Source organism: Anas platyrhynchos, chromosome 5 (genome assembly GCF_047663525.1).
Source record: "Anas platyrhynchos isolate ZD024472 breed Pekin duck chromosome 5, IASCAAS_PekinDuck_T2T, whole genome shotgun sequence".
In the NCBI taxonomy this organism is placed as follows: domain Eukaryota; kingdom Metazoa; phylum Chordata; class Aves; order Anseriformes; family Anatidae; genus Anas; species Anas platyrhynchos.
The window spans coordinates 44,627,216-44,640,524 of record NC_092591.1 but is presented as its reverse complement, the minus strand read 5'-3'; the positions used below and the strand labels follow the sequence as shown (position 1 = coordinate 44,640,524).

Genomic DNA, 13,309 nt, shown 5'->3' with positions numbered 1-13,309 from the left:
CCCACCAACATTTGGAGTAACATGTACTAGTGTTTAAATAAGCCTCAGAATAAGATTTTTCTCCCCTCCAGTATGAACCTCCAATTTTAATGATTATTGTTTCTAGTTCTCCTGCCATGCACATCAGTGTTTAGCTTGGCTCCATCACCTCAGCTATCTCCTCACAGGTATGAGAGAGCTACTTTCCTTAGCCTTTCTCCCTCCAAACTGTGCCAATCCAGTTCTCATTACCTTTCCTCATAGGTCATGAGCTCCAGACCCTGACCCTCTTTCTGCTAGACTCTCTCAAGTTTGTCTACATCTTTTTCTTGTAGTATTTCAGATGAATTTTAATAAGTCCTGAGAAAAGAAGCACAATTACTTCAAGTTACTGCCTACCCTTCTGTTGGGTCAGTCCATTACATCCTCAGCCGTCCTTGTTAGCAGGATGCACTACTGACTCGTGCTTGATCTGTCTATCACCAGAACCCCCCAGATCCTGTCCAGCTGCACTTACCAGTTGTATAAAGTCAAGCATTGAATTTATTAAATGGCAAACTGTGCTAGTATTCATAATATTAATTTGATGCCTCCTTACTTGGTAAACAGACTTGAAATGTCATTTGTATCAAGCTTTTCACCTATTGTTTAAAGATGTACGCCAACAAAAAATCCAAAAAGCAAATTAAAGCAATATTTAAATATTTTAAAAGCTCATATATTAATATGAGTAGTTAGCATGAATAGGTTTTGCCAAAATTACTAGAAGTCTGGGAAAGCTAAAAATAATCAACAACTGTAGGTGTTTGGTAACAGATAAACAGAACTTGAAAATAAATTGGCAGCATATAAAACAGCATAAAAATGTCACTACGTTAACTACATCAAAATACTCTATGAACTTGCAATAAACACTTTTTACACTTAAAGTTTAGAACAGAATTAACATTCAATAGGTATCTTTACCTTGTTTTGCAATTAGAAAATTCAATCATACCAACAACGAGACAGAAAAAATTACTTTTGTTGAAAATAAGGATTTAATTAGCCTTCAGAAACCTGTTTTCCTCTCTTTCAAACCAAATTGACTACTTCTGAGTCTGGGTAGCTATGCAAAATTCATGTAATACTAGAGAACTCTGAAAAAATACACTTCTTACTCTTCACATGGCAATTCTTAAAGAGAAATGCACAATCACAGAATTCATGCTATTAATATAGTTAACGTACAGTTGAGCTTCAAAAATTATCTGATCTCTGCTGCCTATACAAAGAAAAAACACGATGTATTAAAAAACGTAATAGTCTACATAGTTGTAGAGAAGCAGCTCTAGTTTTGAGGCTAGCTCTGCTTCCCTGCTGTGAGCATTTCCATAAATCTGGTTTGCAGAACACTACTACATATTTTAAGTGATGTACCAAAATGACCTTCTATTCATTCCATCAGGAGAAAGCAACAAACGCACCACAAAAACTGTATCCTCAAACCTCCTTTTAGAAGCCTGCAGCTGAAAATAACTACTAATGTCAAAAACTCAATTTCAGCAGCTGCCCTTAAAAGCAAGTTACATAGTGATTTAAGGTGACAGAGGTAAAAGCATACAAACATCAGCAGGTTATGCACTACACAATACCACCAGTGATTATAAAAGTACTTACATAGTCTGTAAAAGGTTACAGGTAAGACTATAATATCTTTACCAGAAAAGTAAGTTTTCCTGAACATGTATCTTTGTACCAAGATGTTTAGTGGAAAGGTTGATAATTCACCATTATCCAGTTACTTACCTGAGAGGTAAAATTATTTTCAATCATCTCATTCAATGAATCAACAAGAGCGAGCTCTGACAACCAACCAAAGATTACTCATCCTGCTATAATTATAATGAATTCAAAAATGAAAGGCTTGGATAGAGGAAACATTTGCCTATAATCATGGACAACATATGAATACTCACATAGAGTTTGTTTATATTATTTATGCACATTTTCCTTATTCTTTACCCCCAAATATCAATATTATTAAATTTAAGATAATCTTACATGATATCGTAATTTTTTAAATCAATAGGTGCTGACAAAGCAAAATATTATGGGCTATCCCTGCTTTGTGGTATTACCAACAACAGTACAAACTGCTGCCAAACTGGGGGTTCTGATACATACTTATTACTTACAAGGTTTAGATCTGCTCAAGCATTGAACACTTTACTCCCTCAGTTTCTACCTTTAGTGCTATCAAGGAAAGTTTCCAAAGAAATTTTGAAATCTTTGAAAAGCAGAAATTATTTGACTCCATAGAGCAAAATCAATCTAGAATACAAAATTGATGGAAAATATCAACCGAAACAGGAACACACAGAAAGTACCTTCATGCATACGTATCTACACATGTATACCTGAAAGTAAGCGATTCTCAGCAGATCTAGCTTTACCCTGACAGGATTCCTATGGCACCTTCCGACAAAATCTTTTTGAGTTAGAAAAGGGTAGAATTTTCACCTCCTGGATTTACTTCCATTTGTCCAAATTATTCCTCTTCCACTGATAAACACTCATGTTTTTCAATGTGAGGATATTCCAAAGCACCACGATAAAACAGAAAAATCCATTGGCATTTTCTACATGCTGTCAATTCTTTACAGTTTAAGTTGAGTAAGAATCTTCAAGAACAGTTTCTGATCTTATCTGAGGATCCAAAGCAAAACAGGGAAAACTGCATTTTACACCAGGTACATTTTAGCCTCAGTCATAATTCTGAAAAGTGGGTCTAAAGCACCATCTTCTATAATTTCATGAGGCACGGAGAGGAAACATGAAAATTTTAGATTAGCCCTTCAATTTAAAGTTAGCTGTATCTTCTTAAAAAAGAAATAATTCAGCCACAATGCAAGTTACATGTGATAATATAAAGGGAAGGAGCCGAACTCCATGAACTTCTATGATTCTAAGTACCTTAAAGGGAAGCTAAACAAATCTGTCCTCCATAAAACAAATATACTGATTAGCTTCATTCAAGCAGAGTTGGAGAAGACTACAGATCTTGATTAAAAAGAAAGATGATGATAGTAAACACGGGTATGTCTGATGAGTCAGTCAGTACTAACATCAGGCTGACTTGCTAAGAGAAAGCTGAAGCACTGGAGGACTCCCCAGGGGCAAGCAGCTGATATGATAGCTTTATCAAACGGAGCTGGTACTGTTCTGGACTCCAGGCTGCAGCTAATAGATCTTGACTTGCCTTCTGCAAACTGATCATCTCCAAAACCGTTTTCATGGGATTTTCTGCAAGATAGTACCAAAGTTGATGATGGGAGTCTATTTCAGCAGAAGACTGAAGGCAAGGCAAGTGAAAATTTAGTTTCCCTTGTAGCACGCTTCTCTTGAAGAAGGCAAAAATAGGTTCTATCAGAGGAGGAGGCTGCATGAAAACTAGAACACATGGTTTGAATCTCATCAGATATCTACAGAATATTAACCTAATATAAAAATAACACACATCAGCAGTAAGACTCCCACACCCAAGTAAGGGAGCTGTAAAGAACAACCAAAACTCCTTATACAGAATTCAAACTAGGAGAAGAAAAAACTAATTCAGATCAAAAGTAGAGGCTTTGTTCCATCTTTTCCAAATGATTAACAGAAACAGCAGGACAACAGTCTTCACAGTCACACACAAAGCACACAGATGGCTCAAGGTTTGTGCTGCTTACACATACGGCCAGAATTAAAATCCTCCAGTTTTCAGTACCTGCACAGCAGCAGATCAGGAGAACCAGCATACAAGCAATACCTCCCCAGCCACCACCTTCTGAGGAGCCCTACACATTCTGAACCCACCAGCAGCTTATCTAAACACCTTATCCTTCAAAGACATGTCATTAGAGGAGACAAAAAGTGTTAGATCTACTGGATGCTTCAGTTATCTGATGATTATGGTGAAAAACGATGACTATTCATGTTTACTCTCCATTATATCTCTCTCTCACTCCACAAGCTGGTAAAAATGATCCGTTCAGAGAAATACTAGATTTTCTCTTAAAGGTCTCCCACAAAGTCAACAGATAATAGACAACAATACTTCCAAGAAAAAGGAACTTTCTTTAGATCCAGATGTGTAATTTTGGGGTTTGAAAGTTTTCTTACAAAGTTACACATGCTCAAATTTAAGATATTACTTATGGATTCTAAAGGCTTTTTTTTTTTTTTTACAAGTTATTTTTTCTACCAAGACACTACTGGCAAAACGTCTGTTCTAAATAGCTGTATATAGTAGGTGTATGTAGCCATTTTTAAAGAACATAAATTCAGACCATGACTCGCACTTTATTTTTGCTGCATACAACAGCAAGCAAATTAGAGTGGTATAGATCATCTATTATATATTACTCCTTTCTCCTTCCCCATTCTTTTTCCAGGTGAGGAGGAGAAAGTAAGAGGGATGAAAATACCGCTCTTACCTGCGGGCAAAGAATCAATAGGAGGTAAAGGTTAAAGACAGATACACTTACATCTTTGACTCCCAAAAGGTCACTGCCTGAGGTTTCACCTAATTTTTTATTATTATTATTGTAATAATGCACTACAGAAGTTGACAGAAACAGCCATCAGGCTTACTGCCTGTAGTAAACCTTTTGGAAATGCTTACTGTTCTCATACATGGCAATAAAATTGAATTTCAGAAAGGAAATTCTTCAGTTTTATTCTTGCTAAAAGTTACTGTCATCTTACAGCTAAAATTGTATTACAGAACGAAGGAAACGTTGACAACAGGTACTGTTTCACTCTGCTCTCAACAATATCCAACAGCAGGCATCCAAGGGATGTTCCTGCTTGTGTTTCACCACCAATTATTCAACCTTATGCCTTCACTTGCTTCAAATGTAGCCAATTAGCATTTATGAAACTTCAGAGCAAGCAAGAGCTTCTCACAAAGTGAAAATGAGTGCTCTCCACTTTTAAAAACAGAACAGAAAAAACAAAGCCTAACCAGAGATAACACCCAAGCTTCAGAAAAAAATTCCTTCTCCAAAATGTAATCTTATGTTGGACCAGTTAATATCATTTTATTCGCCTCATGGCCCCCCAGCAAAGAGGCTGAAAGCAAGACGGCTCAAACACATGACCAGGAAGGCACTTAAAAAGATGAAAAAAAGCTGAAATTTCACCTTAGTGCAAAGACACATTAAAATTGTACAATAAGCTGGAAATTTGGAAATCAAATAAATTGCTTAGTATTGTTAATGCAGAAATACATAGATTTAGAAAGTAAAGCTTTCTTCATAACAAATTAAAATGCAAGTACAGGTTAACCCGCAAAATAAATGAGTTGACTTAACAAACCATATCAAGTAACTATTTTCTGCAACTGGTAGAAGTAGATTTCAGAGCTTTCCAGCGTGTTACATAACATACTGTGGCAAAAGTGAGACATGCAGAATGGAACGCTGCTGGGTTAAAAGTCATTGGGTATTACAAACTGAAGTCTTTTTTTTTTTTTTTTTTTAAATTACAGGAAACATTAAACTTCAAATGTTTCTCAATAACCTGTGAAATACTTGTGCAAATAAATAAGACAAAACACGTATTAAGCATATAATTTAGAGAACAGACTATTTTTAAAACTTACTTTACCCACAATGAAGTTATTTATTTCTGGAATAGGATTCTAAAAGTGCTTTAAACCAGGAAGTGAGAGGCATTGCTCGGTATGCAAGTGGGAAGTCTTTCCGCCAATAAGTTTCCTGTCTTACCTGTGTCTTCAATGAATTGCACACATTTTTCAACAAACAGAGGTATGGGTTTCTCCAGTGTAACCAGGTCCTGCAGGGGCATCCCAAAGTAATTACTTTCCCAGTTTCTGCGGATTGGAGGATTGAATGCCTTAGCTTTCTTTTTCTGCTACAACAAAACAGAATTATTTAAGTAATAATTAAGTAACATTCAAGTAACATTGTAATTCACATTGCAATCACTTAGTAAAAACAAACAGATCACACATCCATCAGAAAATCAAATCCTTCCATAGCAACCTGAGTACAAATGTACTTTTAAAATAGCATACACTAGAGAAACAGCACCTAATTTCTAAAGCATTTGGTCATTTTTGCATCGCAAATATTAACTTTCAGCACCCTTCACAGAAGAATCCACATGAAGTACAATTTAACCATAATTCTATTGAAATTTGTAGAATAACAGTATGATGTTTCCTATCACGAGAGACTGTCTTCTGCATGCCTGTCAAAGAGACTAAGCAATCTTTATATTGCAACTATTCTAGAAACATGATGATGCAGAACGAATAGCAATAAATCTCAGAGCAAGAGTTGCAGGCACTAATATTAAATATGACTGCTTAGTTGCAGGCACAGGATTTTAGTGAAAAGGATATCTGCACTCAGCCAAATCTTGCAAAGCAATTTTCATATCAAGTTTTCTTGCTTTTCTCCACAACTACCTCCAACCTTCCCCAAGAGACATTTTTCACTGCTGACCTAATAAAACCACTTTGGAGATATATTGTAGCAGATACCACATTTCATCTCTGAATGCTGATGAAAATATTCAGAGATGGCCATGTAAATTGGCCAGTCAATTGGCTTTAGAGTGGCAACTAAATGTAGTAACTGAATGAACATCATCATAACCAAGCAATCATTCTATTAAGTTTATGCACTGTAAAAAACAGTACAAGCCATTGTGTTTTCACATAAAAGCTCTGACTTATACTGTATGCTGAGTGAAGAATAACAAAATGCACAAAACACAGAGCTAATAACCAAGTTGGCAGTATTTCGGAATTTATAAGAAGACATCTCACTATTAAGACAAAACACACCACCGTTTAGTTTCTAGACCTGACACTTAGAAAAGTCTTGGATTTCAATCTCTTTGTGCAGAAGAATGGGTTAACCTCTAGACTTTTCAATTTTTATTTTCTTCACCATCAAATTTCTTTATTCAGGCCTTATAGGCTACCTGTAACTTCAGGTTAGAAAGGCATATACTCATTGCTGACTTGCTCACTGACAAGCAATGGCTTTAAGTACAGCTCTATGGGAGAAGATGGAAACTCCAGCTTCAATATTTCTCCATCACCCTGCAGCACTGTGGAACCTCTGGAACAACTGCTAACAAGACCTGTTGTTAATCACAGCCCTTCAATTAAGGAGCCTAATTAAGGGGCCAGGCTTTTCATGTGGAATGTTTCTAGGACAGTTTCTGCTCCTTGAAATTGGTAGCAGAGTACCTGTGATTGAACATGGTAACAAAAGACTAACAAAAGCTTAGGATTATCTTTCAAATTTGGGATTCCTACAAAAGGTGCAGCACTTAATAGTTTAGAAGAAGGGAACATTTATCAGCAAATTCTTCAAAGTATTAGAAAAAAACTGCTCTCCAGCGATTTGTTGCTCCCCAGTTTTACGTTAGTTGATCTTTTTATTTTTAAAGGTTAGATAAAACTGCAGGATAAACTTCCATGGTTAAAGCAGACATCTGAAAGCATTTTTTCCAACTGTCAACTCTTTGCCTAACTTCTATTCATCTTGGATAAAATACTGTTGGTTCATCCAGCATATTTGCCTTCAGATCAGAAACAGCCTTCTCTTCTTTCCTTCTTGCTGCCACAGGCCCCTGCTTTTAAGTCTCCAGCACACAACCCAGTTCATTGGCCGTTTTCTCCTTAGTGGTAAAATATTATTTATTTAGGCAACAACTATACACATTTCTGATGAGAAGACACTGAAAGGGCCAAGCTAAAGATAAAGAGTATGTAAAACTCAGCAAACACCCCTGTCAAATGTTGAATGTAAGATAATTTTAGAGATGCTTGCATTAACACAATAAAGGTGGCAAATAAAAGCTGCAATTACTGTTCTTTCAAGGTGGTCAGTGCAACATCCCCACCACCTTAGAATAAATGGAGTATCACCAATACTCTGGCTATGTATTTCAGACTCAGCAGGTTTAAAAAGGCTGACTCTCTTTGATAAAGACATAATATTAGCAGAATATTGACAAATTTGGTTAGAGTGGAAAGCTATTTGGTTAATGAAGTAATAAACTGGGATGTTACAGAATTTCTATGATAACAAACGTATTGAATATTACTTGTGTATATCTGGATATAGTATGAAATACCAAATATCTCAAATATATACTCAAATATTCTCCAGCTGGAATAAAGGGTGCTTTTGCTAATAAATGCTCTATGTTTAGGAGAACGGGTTTAAGAAACTAAGATTTGAACTATGGTATTATACACACTTAAAAAAAACGTAAAGGTTTCTTAGAGAAACTACCTGAAACAATCAGTTTCATCTCCAATATGGGAAGTGAGAATTTGTCTACAGAATTTAAATAAAAATAGGACAAAGTAAAAGAACGGGACAAATAAAAAAGAATTCCATAACCTAGAGTTCTTTTCAGCTGATCTAAACACAGAGAGTAGGAAAAACGATTGTTGGAGTTCCATACAAACGATTGTTCGTGTTCCATAAACACGAAATCAGGATTTAATAAGGCACACATAAAGCTACAATAACAAATTTATCAGCTATTTCCCATTATGTATCAATTTCTTTTCTTTCTTGTCACATGCATTAAAATCTCTTATGATTTCCTTGTCTTTTGGTAGATGTGAGCGGGTAAAATCTTCCCCCAAAAGTTGCATCGTTTCTAACATTTTTAGATTTTGCTGGCGAGATGAGGTTTTTGTCAGTTATTTTTAGTTCCATAGACATTTCAGCCAAATACACCTACTCACCACAATACAGCAGTCACCTAATACTGCAAACAGCGAGCACTACTCTAGGTACAAAAACTGTTTTGCACACTTCTCCTAAATCATAATAAAAAAGAACTAACAGGTACCAAGCCAGAGCAGACAACAAGCGGCACAAAAGCTTGTTAGCTATTCCTAGCAAAACGCTCAGACCGCTGTTTCCATGTGTCACCATTTCGCGTCAGTAATTAAAACACCATGAAGCTGAAATCCTCGGTTTTCATATAAATTTGATATTTTTTTAAAAATAATTTATTGATGTGCTAATATGGAGTTTTTCACTGTCTCCACCATGGGTCCTACCACTTGCATCCTGCCAAAGGCCTCCCAGGACAACTATTCTTCATTCCCTAACAGAAGTTAATGCCAAACCCCAAGCTGATCCTTATGTTTTGGCAAGAAAGCATGCCAACTCTGAGAACCCCGAGCTTTCCTCAGGTTGCTGATACCAAAAGCATTTACCTACAATACTGCTTTAATTACTAGTTTAATCACAGGAACAAGCATTTTCCAAAAGGCTAGCTGAAGTCCTCCTAACAAGCTAAACGTGAAAACATTTATTCTAGCACCACACAGTATCCAATCCTTAATTTCAAAGTTAGAACTATTTTTATAAAAAGCATAAAAACATGAAAATATAGATTTAAAATATACTCAAGATTAACCCTCTTGACTGTAGGTAGCAGGGAACCAGCTAAGTGGTGCCCATTCTTTAGAGAAACTAGTCGGAGGTGTCAGCCAGCTGTGAGTACGCTGCACTGAAATATTGCTTTTCAAAATTAACTTAGAAAACAAACTGCGCAAACCTATCAATCAAACCCCTTTCATTGAAGGGCTGCTTATTCTAGCAAGTCCTCTCTGCTCAAGAGGGACTCTTCTTTTTTCCCCTCTCACTTCCTTCCCACCAGAACTCCCTTCGTCATTTGTTTATCCACGGGGAAATTCAGCCGCTTCTCTTCTACCTCCCACACTTGGCTGCTACTTTTAATACAAAGGAAATTTTCTGCCTGCTTCATTTGCAGTCAGCCCTAGGGTCATGGAGGGCAGAGTCAATATTTTCAGAACTATTAAAATAGTTCATAAAACCAGGTACCATGAGCAGCATTCATTTTATAGGCTTAATGAAGTATTTGTAATCTCTAATTCATGGCTAGCTCCTCAGAAGCTATACAACACATGAATAATGCAGATGATGGTCCCCAGCATGCCCTCTTTCTTCCCCTTGTGCCGTTTTTGGAGTTCCAGTTTGTTATACCAAGTTTTAACTGCAGAGGCTCAAGAAGGCACGTGGCTCCAAACTTGCATTTGCAGAGCGTTAGATTTGAATACATAAAAATTGAAAGCACAGACTTCAATTCTTGTAATCTCAGTGGGAAAAAATAAAATTTTCTTTACGCTTTCCAGTCTGTAGTAAACAGCAATTTGCTACATCAACCACTGAATTTACGCTAAAACAGCTGAACAAAAATTTAAGTCCATCTCCTCTTGGTCACAAGTTTACCACAGTATGACCAAAATGGAGATCAACAGATAGACAGTTCCTGACACTTTCCAGTAATGGTTTTAACAAATTTCGTATATGTTTGACATTGTAACGAGAGCTAAGATGTTTAAACGTGGAAACCAGATGTCAAACCCGTACTACTTATATCATTAGAGAAAGGTGAGAAGTGAGAATTCATCTAGGTGCTATTGGATTTTTCTTGCTGAAATATTAAGACAAGTTTTCAGATGAATTTGAAGTAAAATGCATCTTAATCACCTCAGTGTGGGGTGAAATGGAAAGAAAGTAATTTGCCATCATCTTTGTTCAATCTTGCTTGCAAACAAGTTTACAGGGCAGAAATTTTTAAGTGCTGCTTTTCAGATTTAGTTAAGCAATACAGTTGGAAACTCCAGACATACAAAAATTAAAGAATAAAAATAAACAAAAACATGACCTGTCCTTGAATAATAAAACTATTGACTATTATTCAAAGAAAACAAATTGTAACACCTTATCAGATTTAATACCATTTAACAATGGTATGTCAGAATATCATCATAATTTGTAAATGGAGACGTAGAAAAGTATAAATAATAAAAAAATATTTTTACTTTATCATTTATAATATTTATATTTTCTACTATATAAGTAATTATAGTAACTGAAAAATTAATATCTGCAAACAATTCTTTACCATGTAATAAGGCAAGAAGCCTGCAGAATTTATTTCAAGATGAGGATTTGCCTTTCCATTTGCAAAAATTGACTCAAAATATTTGCTGTTCTTGATATGTTGGGGAGGAAAACAAAACAAATATACTTTATGAGAGGGGAAAAAAGAGCACAGCCTAAATTAGGCACCAAACATATCTTAAAGGGGTCACAAGGATAAGAGCTCTAAATGAGATGAGTAAATTTTTAATACTCATGAACTCCACAATAAAGATAATTAATAAGAGTATTAATTGCAGCTACAGTGAACGGCTACAGATTTCCATACCAGACAGGCTTCCTGCTATACAGAGAAGTACTAAATTAAGACTAGGGTCAAACTAATTATTTTCAATGATGTAATTGACAAATAAACAATAATTGATTGATAATATTGATAAAATATCAAATATTGATAAAGCAAAAAATGTATTGTTTCAGCCAAACTTGTTTACACATGAGAACACGGTTGGGAACCATGAGACCCAAGGAGCACTGAGGTTTAGGCCTTACATATTTATGATATCAATGCATCAACTGCCCAACAACTGCAGTTTAGGATTCTTGCACCCATGAAGGGGTTCCTTCTGTCTGTGGTATATGGCAGCTTACTCCAGCAAGAGCCTTACCCTCTAGGAATGGCCGCTTCCCTTTCATGTCTTGAAATTTTCTCTCTTGCACCATACCTTCATACTCATCAAGTTAAATGACCACAATTAATTTACTGTAGAAGGCTGCTACTGCTCAGGAGATTGGTGTTGACCAACACATACTACTCTGGTGCTACACCTCGGTATTACAGCATTAAAGATTCTAACCCAGCAAAGTACCTACGTTAAGTTGCTATTTGTACTTTTTGAAAAAGAGGGACAAATGAGTACAGGTACGCATCTCAGGTGGAAAGGTCTAACTAGGCAGGTGGAAAAAGCTGAAGCAAAGTTGCATTGAATGTTGTACTCTGTGCTTAGCTTGTCCCAGGTTTCTGATCAATGGTAAGGGAAAAAATAATTAAACAGAAAAAGCACGTAGACAAGGGAAAACTCACTCATCTTAACAAACAGTGGCAAAAAACAGGCACCTCAAAGCTCTGGAGCAGCCCTGGCTATATGTGCGGACCAGGGGATGAGGGGCTGAACCAACCAGGAGTTAGACTCAGTGATTCTTGTGGGTCCCTTCCAAATCAGGATATTCCATGCATGACTGTGATTCTAAGTTAACAGATCAAACTACAGCAGGTAAAAAGCCACAGTTGTTTTTCCTATTGTTCGTCAAAACTCATTTCCTCCTTCCAATCCATCCAGTTGTAATCTTTGACAATGAGGACCTCAGACTTAATCAGCTGAGGTTTTGTTAAAAAAAAAAATAATATGTTAATAAGGTATTTGTATTTTATGATCACTATATTTATGGCAATAGCCACACTTGTATCTTGTGTTACCATTACATACAGTCAAATAGTTTAAAGAAAGTAACAGTAAGGGCTTAAGAAGCATTCAGGAAGTAGTACAGATTTTTAACCATGCCTTTCACATTCATGGGGTTGAAATTCTCAAAAAAAATCAGCACGTAATCTGTAAATAGTGGTACCCTAATATCCCTCACATGGGCTATATAACATTCAAAAGTAAAAATATCATCTAACTAATTCTTCAGGTATTGTAGTTAAAGACTGCTAGATGCTCATTTAATACAACACGTGAAAATACGGTAAGTTCCAAAATTAATAAAATTGTGCATCTCTTGCAAAAAAAACAGGTTTAAAAAAAACCAGTATATTGCTTACAAATTACAATGAACTGCAACTACTCCAACAAAATGCCAGTTGAAACAACATATGCAAAAGATGCTACTTATTAAAAGCACCAAGCATTCAACATTCCTAGACTTGGAATACTTATGAGCATTTTAGCTACCAAGATATATTTGCTTTCTCCATCATTACAATAATTTGTACTTCTGCTATTAGAGACTTTCACTAATTTGAGAGCAACAGCCCTACACCACAATTTGCAAGTGCAGGAAAAAAGCAAGAGGTATTTCAGAAAAAACTCAAAACTACTCTTGCACTCCTCAAGAGCCTTACCCACTACAAAAAAATCAGAACAGCCTGGAACCTGGACTCCAGCTGCCCCGGACAGCCTAAAGCAACAGCAGAGGCTTTGGTAATGACAGCAGGGGGGTTGCTGACACAATGCCAGGAAGAGAAGATCCTCTGATACCCGGTCTACACAATTTAAACATAAATATCCAGCTCAAGAGGGATTCTCTGTCAACTCAACACAGCTGAGACAGTAGGAAGATTATGAACACTATATTTCAATGTCAACATAGCAAGATCATTTCAA

The 13,309-nt window shown here is 36.2% G+C and overlaps 1 protein-coding gene across 3 annotated transcripts in view; it reads right to left on the bottom strand.

Moving 5' to 3' along the window:
- Window positions 1-13,309, bottom strand: part of ARHGAP5 (Rho GTPase activating protein 5) — a 44,114-nt gene that overhangs the window by 14,752 nt on the left and 16,053 nt on the right. For 2 of the 3 annotated variants that reach the window (XM_027457704.3, XM_027457705.3), the window contains one exon: window positions 5,733-5,880. In XM_027457704.3, the coding sequence (XP_027313505.2) occupies window positions 5,733-5,880 (148 nt within the window). The remainder of the gene's footprint in view (window positions 1-5,732; window positions 5,881-13,309) is intronic. The other variant, XM_027457706.3, reaches the window with a different exon arrangement.